Below are 17,896 nucleotides of genomic sequence, written 5' to 3' on the forward strand. Positions count from 1 at the left end.
TTGTAGCTCTTGGCTCTGAAAGTCACTGATTTCCTTTGGAGTTTGGGAGGAGAGACACAAGGAGGGGAAGGGGGGGCAGAGAGACAGCCTTTCCTCAGAGCTGAAGTGGCCAGGAAGAGCTCACAGGACAAGGGGACGCAAAGCAGGCGCAGCAAGAGAGCCGGGATACACAGTAAGTAAAGCTAACCAGCTCCAGCTGCTCCGAACAAAGTTGGCGGTGTAGCTATGGGGCCAGACGGGCCATGGGATTTCCCTTAGCAACTCGGCCAGGCCCGGGAGCTCGGCTGAGTCCCAGCTCCAGTCATGACACATTCCAGCAGCAGGCTCTGTTTTTCTTCATTCCCTTTTATTTGGAGAAAGTGGCCTGCAGGAGTCCGGAAGGAGAGAGACCTGCTCCCCTTCCGCTCCCCAATGGATCCCCGCTCATCTGGGCGCTCTGAGCCAGGCTGGGGCGAGGCCTGTGTGGGGCAATGCAGGGGAGGCCAATGCTGAAGTGAGTTGGATAGCAGCCCTGCTTGGGGGAGCGGGGGGAATGCTAGCCTTGCAGGCAGGGGGAAGGGCTGGGTTCTGGCCCCGCTGGGAAGGTGGTAATGCTGCAGAAGCCGGGAGGGTGTCCCCACACTCCACAGCCTCGCGGGGGGGCGGGGAGAGGTGCTACCCTGCCTCTGAGTGCGGTGCTGCAGCCCCTGGGTAACTCGCCCTGGAGCCGGGAAGGGTCCACAGGTGCCAACTTTCACATGGTAAATAAGCACCCTGACTTTCACAATAAGCCAAAAATCGAGCTAATCCCGTTTCAAAACAAGGCCAAAACAAGAACCCCAACACTCCATGTGGCTAGATCCCCCCGGCGTGAGTCTGGGACTGTGGTGGGCCCGCGGTGCACCCCTGACTCTCTCCCCTCCTTGCCCCTGCTTGCCAGGAGCCCATAAAAAAAAGAAGCAACAAGCTACAAGCCAAACAAGCTACAAACCAAAAACTAGCCAACAAGCGACTCACAAGCCAATTAAGCCAAAATCAAGCCCAATTTCTGCGTTGTTTTTTTCCGTGGGTTTGGCATGTCTGGAAGGGTCCTGGCCTCGCGCCCCGTGTGAAGGGAGAGTTAGGAGCATGGGAGTCACCGTCAGCACAGCAGGAGCCCCCTTGGGGAACGAGCACAGAGTGGAGGGTGCAGGGCAAAGGGACCCCTAGAGCAGGAGTCCAGAGGGGCTGCCAAGCAGGGTCAGTGTTAGACTCACTGGAGCCCCGACGCCCTGAGCTCTGACACCTGGGGCTGAAGTTGAAGCCTGAACAACTTAGCTTTGCGGGGCCCGCTGTGGTGTGGGGCCCCAGGCAAATTCCCTGCTTGCTGCCCCCTAACGCCGGCCCTGGTTTTATATGCAGAAAACCAGTTGTGGCGGCACAGCTGGGCTGGGGAGCTTTTATAGCATGTTGGCGGGGGGAGGGGAGCTCAGAAAGAAAAAGGTTGAGAATCCCCTGCCCTAGAGGGCAAGAAAATAGAGACAGGATCCTTGACCACAACCCACAACCACCCACCCCACAGCCCACAACCACCCACACACCCCACACTCACAACCCAGGACACACACAGCCCACAACCACCCACACACCCCACACTCACAACCCAGGACACACAGCCCACAACCACCCACACACCCCACAGCTCGCAATCACCCACCCACCCTCAGCTCACAACCCAGGACACAGCCCACAACCACCCACCCACCCCACAGCCCACAACCACCCACACATCCCACGCTCACAACCCAGGACACACACAGCCCACAACCACCCACACACCCCACGCTCACAACCCAGGACACACAGCCCACAACCACCCACACACCCCACGCTCACAACCCAGGACACACAGCCCACAACCACCCACCCACCCCACAGCCCACAACCACCCACACACCCCACGCTCACAACCCAGGACACACAGCCCACAACCACCCACACACCCCACGCTCACAACCCAGGACACACAGCCCACAACCACCCACACACCCCACAGCCCACAACCACCCACACACCCCACGCTCACAACCCAGGACATGTCTTGCATCTGAAGAAGTGAGGTTCTTACCCACGAAAGCTTATGCTCCCAGTACTTCTGTTAGTCTCAAAGGTGCCACAGGACCCTCTGTTGCTTTTTACAGATTCAGACTAACACGGCTACCCCTCTGATACTTGAACCCAGGACACACAGCCCACAACCACCCACACACCCCACGCTCACAACCCAGGACACACAGCCCACAACCACCCACCCACTCCACAGCCCACAACAACCCACACACCCCACGCTCACAACCCAGGACACACACAGCCCACAACCACCCACACACCCACAGCTCACAACCCATAACACACACAGCCCACAACCACCCATACACCCCACACCCACCCACCCAGAGCCCACAACCACCCCCACAGCCCACAACCCAAGACACACAGCCCACAACCACCCATACACCCCACACCCACCCACCCAGAGCCCACAACCACCCCCACAGCCCACAATCCAAGACACACAGCCCACAACCACCCACACACAGCCCACGCTCACAACCCATGACACAGCCCACAACCACCCACACACCACAACCCACAGCCACCCACACACCCCACAGCCACCCACACCCCACAGCTCACAACCCATGACACACACAGCTCACAGCACCCCACAGCTCACAATCCCCCAAACACCCCACACCTCACAACCCATGACACACAGCCCACAACCATGCACACACCCCACGCTCACAACCCATGACACAAAGCCGACAACCACCCACACACCCCACACTCACAACACATGACACACAGCCCACAACCACCCACACAGCCCACAGCTCACAACCCATGACACACACAGCTCACAACCCCACACAGCTCACAATCCCCCACACACTCCATACCATACAACCCATGACACACAGCCCACAATTACCCACACACCCCACAGCTCACAACCCATGACACACACAGCTTACAACCACTCACACAGCCCACGACCACTCACACACCCCACAGCTCACAACCCATGATGCCCTCCACACAGCTCACAACCCGCGACATGCCCTCCACACGCAGCTCACAACCACCAACACACCTCACAGCTCACAACCCATAACACACAGAGCTCAGAACCACCCATGTCTCACAACCCATGATGCCCTCCACACAGCTCACAGCCTACAACTCACCACATACACACCCCTCAATCCAGCTCACAACCAACCATGCACATACCCACCGCATAGCTCACAGCACACTATACACACAACTCACACACACACACCCTTTCCAGCCCAACACACGCACCTGGCCGATCTAGCCCATTGTCCTCCCTCCTGTTGTGCCATGGTTCTCAGATACCCTGGTGAGGGGAAGATTGGACTGGACTGACCAGGCTCGTGGCCTACCCAGGCCAGTATCCCATACCTCCTACCTTTCTGGGCCGGACCGCTGGTCCATCAAGTTCGGTGTCCAGTGTCTCTGGTACCCAACCTCAGTCGGAGCGTTGCTGTGGAATGAGGGAAACGTACAGCCCACACACCCTAATCAGAGCTGTCAAGCCAGGGCCTCCACCTCTCAGACCGCTAGAGACATAACGGTTCACTCTCCTCCCAGCCCCTCCATGGCAGCTGAGATGAAGCAGCTCCTCTTCCTCTTCCTCGGGCTGATCGCCAGTTCCATCCAGATTGAGGACAACAAGATCCCGAGCCTGTGCTCTGGGCAGCCCGGAATCCCAGGCACACCCGGCATCCACGGAAGCCAGGGTCTTCCAGGCAGAGATGGACGCGACGGCCGGGACGGAGCAGCCGGGACGCAGGGAGAGAAGGGAGAGATCGGGCAACCTGGTAAGGAGACCTCTCTGCTGGAGAATGCACCAGGAACTGGAGCCCAGCTCCCAGTGAAGAAGGATCTAATGGCAGACCCGCACGGGGCCAGTTGGGTTAACCAGCCAGCCAGATAGATCCAAAGGGGCTAAGCACCTGGGTCTCCATGTTCTTCCTTCAAGGGGAAATAAATTAGATAGCATGGAGTTGATGTGAGCTGGGGAGTAGGTCCTATCTGATCTGTTTGGGATCCATGACACGCAGCCAGGGGCACAGATCCCATGGGGATGGGTGTATCACGAATTAGATCCAGAGATGGATGGGCTGGCTGGTTATTAGTGGCTCCGGTGCACTGGGCATCTCTCCTGCCCCTGTGATGTTCTCTCTCCTCCCCCTCAGGAGTCCCAGGTCCCCGCGGGGACAGCGGCAGCCCCGGCATGAATGGTCTGAATGGGGAGAAGGGGGTGCAGGGGGAGTGCGCGGTGGCTCCCCGCTCAGCCTTCACCGCCAAGCGCTCGGAGTCGCGCAGCCCGCCCCTGGCGGACCAGCCCATCCGCTTTGACGTGGTGCTGATCAACGAACAGGGCCACTATGACGCGGACACGGGCAAGTTCACCTGCGAGATCCCCGGCGTCTACTACTTTGCCGTCCACGCCACCGTGTACCGTGCCAGCCTGCAGTTTGACATCATGAAGAACGGCCATTCGGTGGCCTCCTTCTTCCAGTTCTACGGCAACTGGCCCAAGCCCACCTCGCTGTCGGGCGGTGCCCTGGTGCGCCTGGAGCCTGAGGACGAAGTGTGGGTTCAAGTCGGGGTGGGTGACTACATCGGCTTCTACTCCAGCATCAAGACAGACAGCACCTTCACCGGCTTCCTGGTGTACACCTACTGGCAGAACTCCGCCGTCTTCGCCTGAGACCCGAGCTGCCGGGGGCGGGGGGAGCGACCGAGGAGTGCCGTCCCCTCGGCGCACAGCCCAAACCCCGTCACGTCCCCTGGGGAGGGACCCCCAAGAGGCATCCGGGTCCAGTGGCCTAAGCATGGTCCTGGGAGCCAGGACTCCTGGGTTCTTCGCCATTGACGCTTCCCACGACTGCGTACAGTGGGGATAATGATGCTTCCCTACCCCAGAGTGGGACTCTGTGAGGATTCATTAGTTAGTACTGCATAAGAGCTAAGTATTCTTATTATCACTGGTGCATGAAGTTTGGGAGGTCTCAGCCCAGCCGGTCTCCTGGCTCCCTGAGGCACTCGCTGTCTGTGCGATGGAGACGCATATTCCCTGAGGTGTGAGCGTTGCATCCCAGCGAGACTGGGCAGCATCCGCGGCACAGACCCCCCGGTGTCTGTGGGGCTCACTCGCCCCCTATCTCAGCAGAGAAGCCAAGGGCTGGGTGGGCCGTGGGGACTGAATGCCCGGCATGTTGCCGGGGCTGTGCTGGGGAAGCCTGCCGCGGTGCCCTCCCTGCACTGAGCATAAACAGGGCTCTTCGGGGGCTTCCGATGCACAGCCCAGACCCTCAGCTGCTGTAAATCACATCGCTCCTCTATGGAGCTATACGCCAGCTGAGGATCTCGCCGGATCTTCTTCCCACGGGGATACAGAGAAACCCCATTGAAGCCAATGTGGGGGCTCCAGGCGGACCCAGTTACAACAGGCTGGACCCTGCTCCCACTATGTGCTGCCATTTGACAAACAGACGCCACATGTGGCCTGACTCCAGTACCCGCTAGACCTGCTCCAAACGCACCCTGCATAGGCCGTGGCTGGGACGTGGAGCAGGGGCTTGGTTGACAGACGGTAGCTTTGCCGGCTCAGCCACCCAACCTCATCTGTGCTAGGTGCAGGGACCACCCTGCTTTCATGCCACCCAGACGTCGCTCTCACAGTGTATATGACCTCCCTGTGAACCCTCAATAAATGGGCTCTTAACTGTTCCTCAGCCTATTAGCGTGTCTGCTCTGGAACACGTGTCGGGGCATGATCATATGTTTGGGTTCTTGTACATCCATCAAAGCGTGTTAGCATGTTGTATGCCTGTCAGGGCATGTTTGTGCGCATCATCTGTATGCTCACCAGGGCGAATCTGTATTATCAGCTCACAGATGCACGTCTGAGGGTTGTGTTTTCTCTTGTATGCAGGACTAGGTGTGTTAGGATCTTCTCTTGCATGCATGTCAGTGCATGTTAGCCTGCGTTGGCTCCTGTATGCACATCAGGGCATTAGCATGTGTCAGCTTTTTTGTGTCTTTCCTTGTATGTGTGTCAGGGCCTATTCATGTGTCTTCTCTTCTAGGTATGTTAGGGTGTTAGCATGTCAGCTCTTTTCTGCATGTCAGGACGTGTTAGCATGTGTAGTCTCTTCTCTGTGTGTTAGGGCATGTTGGAGTGTGTCAGCTCCATGCAGCTACATAGCAGGGCCTGTTTGTGTGTCACGTGGTACCATAGGGTGGAAGGAGACATCTTTACACTTCATAGCACTGTTCCCTTTCCCCTGGTTCTATAGTCACGTGAGCAGCACCGGGTCCCTGCCTCCACTGGGTCAGCCCGGGAGCTCCGGTTAGTGCTGCTTGGCAATTCTCCTTTCACACACACAGCAGTGAGCCAAGCTGTCCTCCCTCACGCCAATAGCAGATACCTGGAACTCGCCCCCGGAGGACAGTTACAGAGTGCAGAAGACTACTCTCAGTCACCCCTGGTTTTGCTGCTGGAGTCACCCGTGGAATGTATTTCTAGCACCGCGAGCTGCTGTGGACCCCAGCTCCTTGAGGGGGGAAGAGTCACCTCTGAGACCCGCATGCTTGGCTTGGGGGAGGCGCAGTACCAAGGCACACACCCCTGCCCTACACTCAGCGTGCACGCTGACAACATCCATCCCCTTTCTCCCCACGGGCTGGCACCCGTGTGCAGGGCCAAGGCAAGATCTTCTCGCCGCTTGCAGCTTTGACTACACTAAGGTGATAGCTGAGGGCTCCAGCCCCAGCCCTGTCTGGGATCTAGGGACAAAGCAGCCCTATGGCTCACAGCCCACGCTATCCCCCTGTCCTACGTGCTGGGGGCTTGGGTACAGAAAAGAAACATGGACCCAGCCCAGAAGGCCAATGTATCTCTAACCAGCTACAGTCCCCATGCCCATCTGCTCATAGGGCCACCTCTATAGATGTAGAAGCCCTTCCCCCTGCCCCCCAAAGTAGGATGGTGCTGCCCATAGAAGGGGTCTCATTCTATAAACAGGCCTTTCTGCCATCTTGGATTGGATCCTTTCTCCACTGGGAAGCAGCCTCGGGCAGGGGAGTTGCGCTAAGGCAGGAGAAGAGCCAGGAAGTGCCTGGAGGGAATGTGCATGCTCTGTTCCAGCTGCCCGCTCTGGCCTGGGAAGGGGGAAGAAGCCAGCCTTTGGAGCTCTCCAGGAGGGTGGCATTCTGCGTGCCCGTGTTCCCCTCTGGTACAAGGATGGGGAGAGGGGAAAAGTGTCTCCCCCATGACCGGTCTCTGCTAGCAGGGACAGAGAGAGAGAGGCAGCCCATGGTCTGATCTCCTCGCCAGCAGCCTGAGCACCAGCAGATGCCAGTCCTCTTCAGTGATGTTTTATAGATGGAAACTGAGGCACAGGGAGTGGAAGTGACTTGCCCAAGACTGCACAGTGAGTTAGTGCCAGAGCTGGGCACAGAACCCAGGAGTTGACTCCCCCCCTCCCTGCTCTAACCACTAGACTGGCTGCCTCCTGGCCTTTGACAGAGGGACGCATGCAGCAAGCCCCATTTACAGACGCTTCTGTCAACGCTGCCTGCTCCTGTGGGCAAGGGCTGTCCCTGCTTGCACCCAAGCTGGCAAGGCCAGGCCCTTGTGCTTTGCTGACTCCCCACCCCCCAATCCCAAACTGCAGTTTTGGGCAGATGCACAGAGCCCTCTCTCCCCTAGGGGGCACCAGCTCCCCACATTGGAAGGGTTCTCGTGCAAAGCATCAATTCAGCAGAGCTGGGCAGATTAACCCACCACTAACTAGCTCCTGCTTCTGTTCAGTACCAGCCCCGCTGCCAGGGCACGGCACTCCCCACATTCTGCACAGCAACAGGGCACATCAGCCAGCGCCTTGCGAGCCTCTCGGAGCAACCTGCAGGGTGTGGAAGTCGGGACTCCCAGTTCTAGTCCCAGTTCTGATATTGACTCGTTTTGGGCATGTCGTTTTGCAGCTCTGTGCCTCAGTTTCCCTTCTGCCCAATGGGGCTCACCCTCTTCAGCGACCTGCCATGAGAATTAGTGGAGTTGGGAGGTGTGTTGAGATCCAGAGCTGGAACAGTGCCCTCGCTCTCTGAACTCCAGAGCTCCCCCGGAGAGTGACGCCTGGTTCCCCTCATTGCCTCCCTGGGGGCAGGAGTTGCTGAGACAGCACTTTCTCACTTCCCTTCCCTCTCTCCCCCTGCAGATTTCCAGTGTGAATGTTGTGACCTGGCTTAGGAAAAGGTCCCTATTTTTAGCAAGGGAAGGAAGAGCCCGCTGCGCTTCTGTCCAAGAGAGCCCTGGTGCTACTTTTCCAAACTCCACTGGATTGCGCCCAGCTGGGGACTGCTTCCCATTGTGAGAGCCCAGAAGGGGGACAGCAAATGAGTCTGGGCCCTGGGAGCTCCCAGGGGGGAGCAGTATCACAGATCTCCCCAAGAGGACAGCTGTGATCATCCAGCCTGAGCTCATGTGTGTCACAGGCCTGAGAATCAGGGCTGCCCAGACAGGGAGCAGAGCATGGGAAGAGGCAATGCATTTCATCCCCCTCTCGCCTGCCTGCTCTGCTCAGGTGGTGGGCTCATTAGATGATCTGCCAAGCTAAGCCGTGCCTGGGTGGGAGATCTAGAGAGCGCCAACATATGGTTGTTATTAAAACACTGCAGGGGACAGCGCCCAGCAGTCTGTGTGCAGCGCCCAGGTGCCAGACTGAATGCTTCATGCCCCCCGGCGTGTAAAAGCAGAGCTTGACTCGGTCTTTTAAAAGACATTCCCAAGAAGCCAGTCGGGCTCAGGAACGAGCCAGGTTCACAGAACAGGGAGGGGAGCAGTGTTGCGGGGCAGGAGAGAAATTGCTAATGTGGGGAGTTGACAGCATGATCTGGGAAGGGGGACGTAGCAAGGGAGTGTGGCCAAGTGGATAGAACGAGTGGGGGACCGGACTCCTGGGTTCTATCCCCAACCATGGGAAGGAGTCAAAGGGTGTCAGTGATTAGAGGTGGGGCACTGGGAGGCAGGACTCCTGGGTTCTCTCCAACTCTGGGAGTGGAAGGTGGTTGGAGCAGGAGAAAGCTAGAACTCAGACTCCTGGTCCCGGCTCTGCTGCCATTGTGTGGGGTTGAGGGACATTTTGGGGATGGTTGAGGGGAGTTAGAGAATAAGGATGAATTGGGGGGAACGCTAACAACATCTGATTGGTGCATCTCCCATGCTACGCCCTGCTGTGCTCAGTGATGGCCTCAGCGCTCCACAAGAGGGCACCCCTCTCCTCCCATGAGCGCATCCAGGAGCAGGAGGTTTCCAGGTGGTCTGGGGACTAGGAGCAGGACCCCCTGGAGAGGGGAGAGGCCCAGAAAGCTGGGGGGGTGAGCCGAGGAGCCGGTCTGCAGGGACGAGGGCTGAGGTGGGGGGCTCATAGCAGGAGATCTGGGAGTGGGAAGAAGGCAGCAGGGTGGCGGTACATGGCAGCCCAGGAGGGAAGGAGACAGGGAGAACATAGGATATCCCAGGGGTCCAGCTCAGAGGCCCTGCTCTCAAGCCAGGGAGCAGCCCCAAACCTGACCTGTTCCTCACTGCCTCCCTGCTGAGGGTAGAAGCTGGCCATGGTGGGTGCTGGTCAGCTGTGACAGGAGGCAGCTGCTCCACACCCAGCACTGGACAGGCAGGTCCTGAGGCTGTGGGCATAGACAGATGGCCCATGCCCTGCACCACCCCCACACCCCTGAGCTGCAGGCTCTGAAAGCAGCCTGGGAGCATACCCTGGGTCTGGGAAGGAGCATGGGCTAGTGCTTAGAGCGGTGACTGTGAGCCAGGACTGCTGGGTTCTATCTCCACCCCTAAGACTCCTATATCCCCCGTCCTTTCCCTAACCTCTTAACCAGAAAAGCCATATTCTGCACCCTGCCTGGTCTGTTCTGCAGCCCCCACTCCTGGGCCAGGGTCCCCTATGGGGCCAGCCTGACAGTGTACTCCCTGGCCTCTAGGGTGACCAGATGTCCTGATTTTATAGGGACAGTCGCGATTTTTCTTATATAGGCTCTTATTACTCCCCAACCCTGTCCTGATTTTTCACACTTGCTGTCTGGTCACCCTACTGGCCTCACCTCTTAGCCTCCCAGAGTCCCCGGCTGTGATGAGCCAAGAGGCAGAACACACCTCAAGGAAATATTAGCCCAAGGTAAATAAGCCACCCCTCCTCTGGTTACCTGCCCAGATGGGAGCTAGGAAGCAGGACAAGGAGATGTGGGGCAAGGAGCCAGGGCTGCTGCCTGTGAGGAAAGGGGCTCAGATCATTATCCAGGGTATGGGCTCCTCCTACCTCCCCCTGATCCTCCCCAGGGCCCCAGGCCAGCACACACCGCCCCAAAGGGTTGGCGGGAACCCTGCCAGCGAGTGCTGGGGAGCTCCTAGCGCTGCAGTCCCAGGGCCCCCCAGCAGGAGACGCTGGAGGGAATGGCATTGGGGCATTGCCCATAGGGGAACGCTCTGCTGTTCCACCCCTGGGCCCCCCAGCAGGAGACGCTGGAGGGAATGGTATCTCTCCCTTCCCCATCCCAGCTATGAACGCCAGGGGTCTGTATCCCTCTGCTATGCTAGCTGGCAGATCACCTCTGTCTGCAATGGGGGCCATGCCTGGAGCCATCCCAGGGAGGAGAGCTCTCTCTGGGGATCCGTCAGATGCCCCGTAGTGGGGGCTACCATGGGCTGAACAGCCCCTTCCCACCGCCCAGCTGAGTCCCAGAGGGGTTTGCGGATTAAGCTGAAGGTTAGGCCTAGGCTGTGGGGCTTGGCTGGGAAGCACAGTATCTCCTGCTAGGTGACCAGAGACCCCTTTGGAGCAGGCTTCTACCTCAACCCACAGCAAGAGAGAATAGGGCCGCCTGCACCTGACTGGGGGCTGTGTTAGGACTTGGTAGGTGACCTGTCACAGGCTGCTCGACTCACCGCCAGAGCGCCTCCTTCTGGCCACATCTGCAGATGCACTCTGTGGGTCAAAACCCCTTCCTGCAGGGGCACTCCATCACTTCTCTGGGTCTGGCTCTCAGGACTCGACTGCTCCCGCTTCATGGCTTGCCCCTTCCCAGGTCACTGTAGTTTTCCCTGCCAGGAGGGGCATGTTCTCAAAGTGTCTCAAGACCCACCATCTTGGGCAGTTTTCTCTTTCACTGACCCTTAACAGCACCACCACCCAGTGGCAGGCCAGGGAACCCAGCCCAGCCCTCTACACTGAAACAGCCCAGAGACTCTACAACAAGCAGCCAGGGTCTGGACAGCTCTAAACCATAACTAGCCAGCCCTTCCCTCACCTTGAGAGACTACAGCCCCCTTGTGCAGGCAAGATCCTGGGCTTTATACAGGCCCCTCCTGTTCCTGTCCAGCTGAGCTTCGTCCCTAATTAATCCCTGCTCTGCTCCTTGGTGCAGCCGGGGCTGGTAACTGGCCCACGTGGCCAGGCCTTGTGTGGAGTGGATACCCCATCACAGGCCTGTGGGCTGCATAGGATCTTACAGCAATGGGTGTCACTCAGGGTTCCATTTGGCTCGTGTCTGTCCTGAGACCTAGAAATTGCTGCTTGTTAGAGTCCCTGCAGCCGACACCTATGGGTACAGGCTGGTGGGCTGCATGGCAGGTCTTGGGGGTCCCACATTGGACCCCTGGGCTGCCCCTGACCATAGCCCCCAGAAAGGGAACACAGGACCAGAGCAGCTCTGCTGCTGCGGAGGCCTCAGCAATGGGGCCCTGGGAGCAGGACCAAGGCATTAGTGAGAGCATTAGTGAGAGCAAGTCTGGCTTCAGCGGCTGCTCCCCGCAAAAGGGCCTGGAGCCGCTCCGTCTGGCTGCTGGTGTGAAATGAGCCAGAGGCCAGGCCTGGCTGGGAGCCGTTCTCCTCCAAGTTCTCCCCTGTGGAATGAGCTGGCCAGGTCTCAGTCCAGTTCCTAGCAGCCGTAGAACCACAGGTGCTAACTGGGCCTGAGTCAGGAGGGGGCCAAGGACTGAGCAGGCCAGGGAGACAGACCTCCCCTCTCTCCCCAGGGGTGCGTCTCCTCCCGCGCTGGGCTGCGGCTGGCACGAACGAGCAGAGGGGTTCCTTCCAATCAAGGCCTGTGCGAGGGGCTGGGAAGCTGTGGACTCCTGGCCCGGAAGCTCAGGAGCTAGGGATTGCAGCCGGTCTCCTAGGCCCAGCCCGAAGAGGGGCTCCAGAGACATGGCTGAAGGAATTCTAGCCCGATATTCCCCTCAGCGGGCGAGCCCACCCCAGCATGGAGCGCCCCTTGGGTCCCCTGGGAGAGGCCTCGCCTGGGGCTGCCCTGGCTAATTAGTCGCCATGCACGGCAGGCGCCGGCCAAAGTGGCGGCTGTCTCCAGCTGCCTCCGGATGGGGGCCCAGGCTGAGATGCCCTGGGCCTGATCTTGAGCGAGAGCTGGGCCCTGCAGCTCCCGCTGACAGAAGGGAGCCCAGCAGCTCTAGGCTCTCTTGGTGGGCACCCACCATCAGTGACCATGCTTGAAAATCCAGGCTGGACCCCAGGGCTAGCTCTTCAGCCCCAATTGCCCTCGTGGGAGGGAGTCACGCACCAACTGGGGAGATCTCTAACCAGAGATCCAAGAGTCTATGGGCTATGAGATTTCACAGCTCCCTCCAGCCTTGGGCTCACCCGCTCTGAGTTTCATGTTCATTTAAGATGCTCCTGGTCCCCCAGAGCAAGCAGTAAGGTACCCTCCCTAACCCAGAGCTTTCAGTGCTCCCAAGGGCCATGGACTCCTCCCAATGGATGTGTCTGACATAAGTCGTTGCGGTGGAGGGCAGTCTAGTAGTTAGCGCGGGTGGAGTGGACACTGGGAGGCCTGGCTCTGGCAGAGAGTGGGGTCTAGTGGTTAGAGCTGGAGATTAGGGTTCAGGACTCCTGGGATCTATTCCCAGTTCTTCCACTGACTCACCATGCAACCTTGGCCTTAACCGCTCTCTGCCTCAGTTTCCCCATGTGTAAAATGGGGATAATGCTCTGCAGGAGGAGAGAAGGGGCACTCTGGGACTCGACGGATTAATGCACAGTGCTTTGAGAGCCTAGGGTGGTGGGTGCTACAGAAGAGCGAGTATGTACCAGATGTGACAGGCAACGGGTGCTGCCCACAGAGGTGCCCCAGCACGGGTGTCCACACCTCTCTCCCACCGGCCCTGTGGCTGCAGCGCAACAGTTGGGGATGAGATGGGGGATGGTTGCAGAGTGTTAGGAGGCTGCTGGGTGCTCACTGCAGAGCCCTGGGTCCCCTAGAAGCTAGGCTGGGGCTGGTTAGCCAGAGCCCCGGGTATCCGAATGCTCTGGCAGCAGCACCTCCTTCCTGGAAGCAGCCTGAGGACAGCAGGGGACTTACGACTTCTGTCTGCCTGGGTCTGATCTGTTTCCGTAAGCGGAGCTGCCTGGGGGGCTAAATGGATCCACGGATCGATGGCAGGAGCTGCTTGCTCTTGGAGATGGACAAGCCTCTTTTGCAGCTGAGCTCAGCTGCTGTGTTGGGCTGGGGGGGGAGGGGGGCTGCAGAGGATGATGTAGGGGGAGGGAACCTCGCTTCCTGGCGGGGTGGGGGGATGAGGGTGGGCAAACAGGAAGGGTGGGGAAGCCCCTGGAGCAGTGGTACTCAACCTTTTCCATGCTGGGACCCCCCAAACTTCCTTCCCCTCTCACTGGAAATCCCCCTTCCCCTTAGCAATATGGGGAGGGGCGGGTGGCCGTGACCCCTTGACATCTGCCTGAGACCCCGAGGTTGGGACCCCTCCTAGAGGTTCAGCTGCTCAGAGCTCTCCTCAAAACGGGCAACTTGCAGCCGCCCTGGGTCCCATCGCTGTGGAAAGCAGCAGCTCCCTTCACAGCCCCAAGCAGACATGGGCCTTAGCTGCAGGCGCTGGATCCGGATTCTGGACACCCCAAAGTTTGCATCTAAGGGTTTAGTTTTGCTATTTGCAGCAATGAGGCCATTTGCCAGACCCAGATGTAAGATCTGGATTCCCACGTCCCGAGCTGAAGGAGGCTGGACCTGGGCTCACTGTTCTGACCCATCAACAGCTGAAGGAGCCTTGTCCGGGATGCCAGACGGTGCCATCAAAGAGCTTCCATGCACACAACTACATTCCTGCTCCGCCTCATTCCCTGCCTCAAGCCCACCACTGCAAAGGTCCCCGGTGGTCCAGCTGCCATTTGTCATCTGCTGCCCATAGCATCGTTAGCCAGCCTCCCTGCTGGGCACGAGACAACCTGCCTTGTGGAGAAAGGCAGCAGGAGGGTGAGAGCAGGTGGATCTGTCTGTCCTCCCCACACTGCTGCTGTCTCTGGAGCATGGAAATCACCATCTCATTCAAGCTGGGGCCATGATTAGACCCCATGGCATCTTGCCCACACAAGGCAGCAGCTGCTAGAGAGAGGGGCTACTGTCCAGGGAATAGGAGCCAGATGAGCTGTGGCTCGTCCAGGCAGAGTTTGCCTGTAATTACTATCCCCTCCTTGGGACCCGTGACCAAGCCCCGGTGGCAGAGGCTGCATGACCAGCCCAGTCACTCCTTGGCCCTTCTGAGACCGCTGGTGCCAGCAGTTGGCGGTTCTGTGATGTGCAAGCCAGAAGCTGGATTGACACCAGACAAACTCAGTCCGTGCATGGGGCCCTTCATTGGGGCCAGGGATGGGCCAGCGACCCAAGCCTGATCCCAAGGAGCAACCCAGTCCCCTGCTTAGTACCTCAACGCCGCCTCATCAGGTCTCAGCTGAGGCGTCCAGCTCCCCAGCCTCAAACTTCCACCTGTGTTCCAGTCAGGAGGGCATCTCCCCTCCCAACTCATCTCCCGTCCTTCTGCTTCATCTTCCCTCTGAGCCACGGAGCCAGCACTGGCTGCTCGGGACCCCACAGCCTGGTGGGGCTGAAGCTGCCAGGCCAGAGGACGAGAAGAGTCTCCAGGCCGCTCTGGATCCACCTCCAGGTGCAGGAGTGTGCCAGAGGCTGGGAAGCCCTTTGGGAGGAATTAATGGTATCTTGCCTGCAAATCTGCCCCCATTCGTCTTCAAGCTATGCATGTAGGGATCAACGCCCTGCTGAAATGCAACCGCCTCTGGGGAGTTGCACCGTGGCCAGTGCATGTCAAAACAGTGCAGGGGGGTGGATTTTAGCCAAGGCCCCCAACTCCTACCATAAATGCCACGTGCTGGTGAACCCCTGCACAGAGCCTGGATTGTTAAGGGTTCCACCCAAACACTCCCCAAGGCTACCTGGAATTCGATTCCTCCCCCTCCACTGGACAAAGGACCCAGCTGTTGTTCCAGGGTGGGGGCGGTGAAGCCTGACGCTTAAACCCTAACCCATGCCCTGGCTGGAGTAGGATGGCAATCTGACCGGAGGGTGTAAACAGATCTCCCCCACGTGCCACCAGACCAAGGCCTTCTCCAGACAGGAGAGTCCAGGCTCTTGTACAGCTCCAGCAGGGAAACACTCAGTGCAGACAGACAAAGTCCGGATTTGCACCAGGGAGGCTCAGGCATGATTGGAACCGGGCTAAGCGGCACCACTGCAAATCACTGTCTATAGCAGCTTTGCCTGCCCATGCCGGGGTTTGCAATGGTGGCTAGAACTGGGACAAATCCCCCAGGCTAGCCTAGGTCTCACTGTCCCAAAGGGGCACAGGAGAGCTGCCTGGTATTTGCTCAAACCAGGACCGTTGTTTGCGCTGAGGGATCACAGTGCAGGGTCACTTTCCCACCCCTCGGCTGGTCTGCGTTCCAGCTCTCGGCCCATGAATATTTCACTAGCCCTGTGCTAACACGAAGCCGGCTGGAAGGTACATTTTTCACAGCAGCCTGAACAGCGAGTCCAGGAGCTGCCACTTAATGGGTGAGTTATTACAGGAAAACGTTGAGTGCAGGTATCAATAACCCCACGATCTGCCTGGACTCGCTGGGAGCAGGGCGGCGGGGAATGTACAGTTGCATTTTTCTGTTAATTGCCTGCTGTAACAGCCAGGGAGTAAGTCAAACCACAGGCCCGATGGGTCCCAGGGGAAGAGCCGGCCTTCCAAATCCAGCTCTCTGCTGCTTGTAATAACGAGTCTTAATGGGCTACAGGAATATTAGCCAAAAAATAACTTCCCTCTGCTAGGCCAGCAGCCGCTGCAGGGTGGGTGGGTAGAGAGAGCCCCACCAGGTTCCAGCAAGGTCCAACAAGCCTTAGGCTGACTCGGGAGGTCGGTACTGATAGCATCTGCACAGAAAACCAGACCCTCAGCAAAGCCGCTCTAATCCCTGCTCTGCTGTGGATTAGCCTTGGGCAAGCCCTTTAGGCTCAGGGCTTCAACAGTGGCCTCTAAATGTGGGGGTCTCTATTTTGGGGTGCAGAAGTGCTGAGCACCTCCACACCTTGCAGTTCTACCTGAATTCATTAGGCACTCTCTGGAAATCAGGTGTGTTGGACTAATGGTGGGCACCCTGGAAAATGCGGGGCTTAACCTTGCAATGCCTCAGTTTCCCCAGCGAAGAAGAGGGTGGGGGATAAGTTAGCTAATATTCAGAGTTAGGAAGTGCTGCGTAAGTGCCGAGAGGTGGGGGTGGGAGTTAGCCCACACAAGGGCTGCAGACAGATGAGGCAGCAGTAGAGACATCCATGTCCCAAAGGAACACAGACCTTTGTAGTGGCTAGACCGGGCACTGAGAGCCAGGACTCCTCGGTTCTAGTCCTGGCTTTGGGGGGGGGGGGCGGGGTTTCTATTGGTTAGAGTGGGGGAGACTGAGCTTTAGGGCTCCTGGCTTACGTTCCTTACTCTGGGATTGGGGTTGTCAAGCGTTTAGATCAGGGAACTGGAAGCCAGAACTCCTTCCCATTTCGTGGCTCCAAACTATATGCAAGAATAGTTCACCCACTAGTGAAATGCAGCCACCTCTGGGTTGAAAAGCAGTGGGTGCTTACCCGTGCATATCCGTCCAACAACTCAGGACAGGACATGAAGGATAACACATCCAACAGCCACTGCACTTTCATAGACCTCAAAGCATAATTGATAGGAAGCCGGATAGTTGTGGCTTCCATATTGTCACAAGGAAATGTTACCTAGACACATAATAAGTGAAACATCCTCCTTTCTGGGTCTTCTCTCTCTCCACTTATAGTGCCTTCTAGACATACCCTGGAGTGTCACATTTTGCAGACATGCATAAATTAGCCTCCCATCCACCCTTGGAGAGTAGGTCTGGATCATCATCCCCATTTCACAGCTGGAGAAGCTGAGTCACTGAGAAGGGAAGCACCGTGCCCAAGGCCACCCGGAGTATCAGATAAGGTGACGTCTGTGCCGAGCCACATGTCTCCGCATGCTCAGAAATTTCTGCAAAGCCTTCTGTGGGGCTTGAACTTTTCCATGCTGTGCTGAGCTTAAAGGGAGATTTCTCTTTGGAAAGCTAGAGCAAAATCTAGCCACTATTTTATTATATTAATTATTATTATAAGAGGGTGAGGGGAAAGCTTTTTCCTGCTGGGAAAACAATTAATTAATTTCCGATTTTTTTTTTTTTGTTCCCTTCCGTACAGCATAACTCAAAACCCAGCTGACTTGTAAATGCTGAAGCTTTCCTGTTGGCTGGGTTCTCCCCGCTGCCCAAGGCCTGATCTCTGTTTGCAAGAACATATATAGAAATAACAGAGACCAGTGAGTGAGGGAACATAGCTCTGAAAGAAGCTGGAGGGCAGGGACATTGACCGAGAACTTGGCCGGTTTTTATTGCCTGCTCCTTTTGTTTCACACAACCGGGAAGCGGGGGGAAGGACAGCGCAGGGGGGCACTAACGTAAACGACAGCAGT

The 17,896-nt window shown here is 57.8% G+C and overlaps 1 protein-coding gene across 1 annotated transcript; it reads left to right on the forward strand.

Moving 5' to 3' along the window:
• The first annotated feature begins 31 nt into the window (after positions 1-31).
• Positions 32-5,784, forward strand: C1QTNF5 (C1q and TNF related 5). The gene is made up of 3 exons (XM_005303771.5): positions 32-172; positions 3,637-3,866; positions 4,245-5,784. Exons 2-3 carry the CDS (start codon positions 3,644-3,646, stop codon positions 4,760-4,762), a joined length of 741 nt encoding a protein of 246 aa, XP_005303828.1. The 5' UTR covers positions 32-172; positions 3,637-3,643; the 3' UTR covers positions 4,763-5,784.
• Positions 5,785-17,896: the final 12,112 nt, after the last annotated feature.

Source organism: Chrysemys picta, chromosome 16 (genome assembly GCF_011386835.1).
Source record: "Chrysemys picta bellii isolate R12L10 chromosome 16, ASM1138683v2, whole genome shotgun sequence".
In the NCBI taxonomy this organism is placed as follows: domain Eukaryota; kingdom Metazoa; phylum Chordata; order Testudines; family Emydidae; genus Chrysemys; species Chrysemys picta.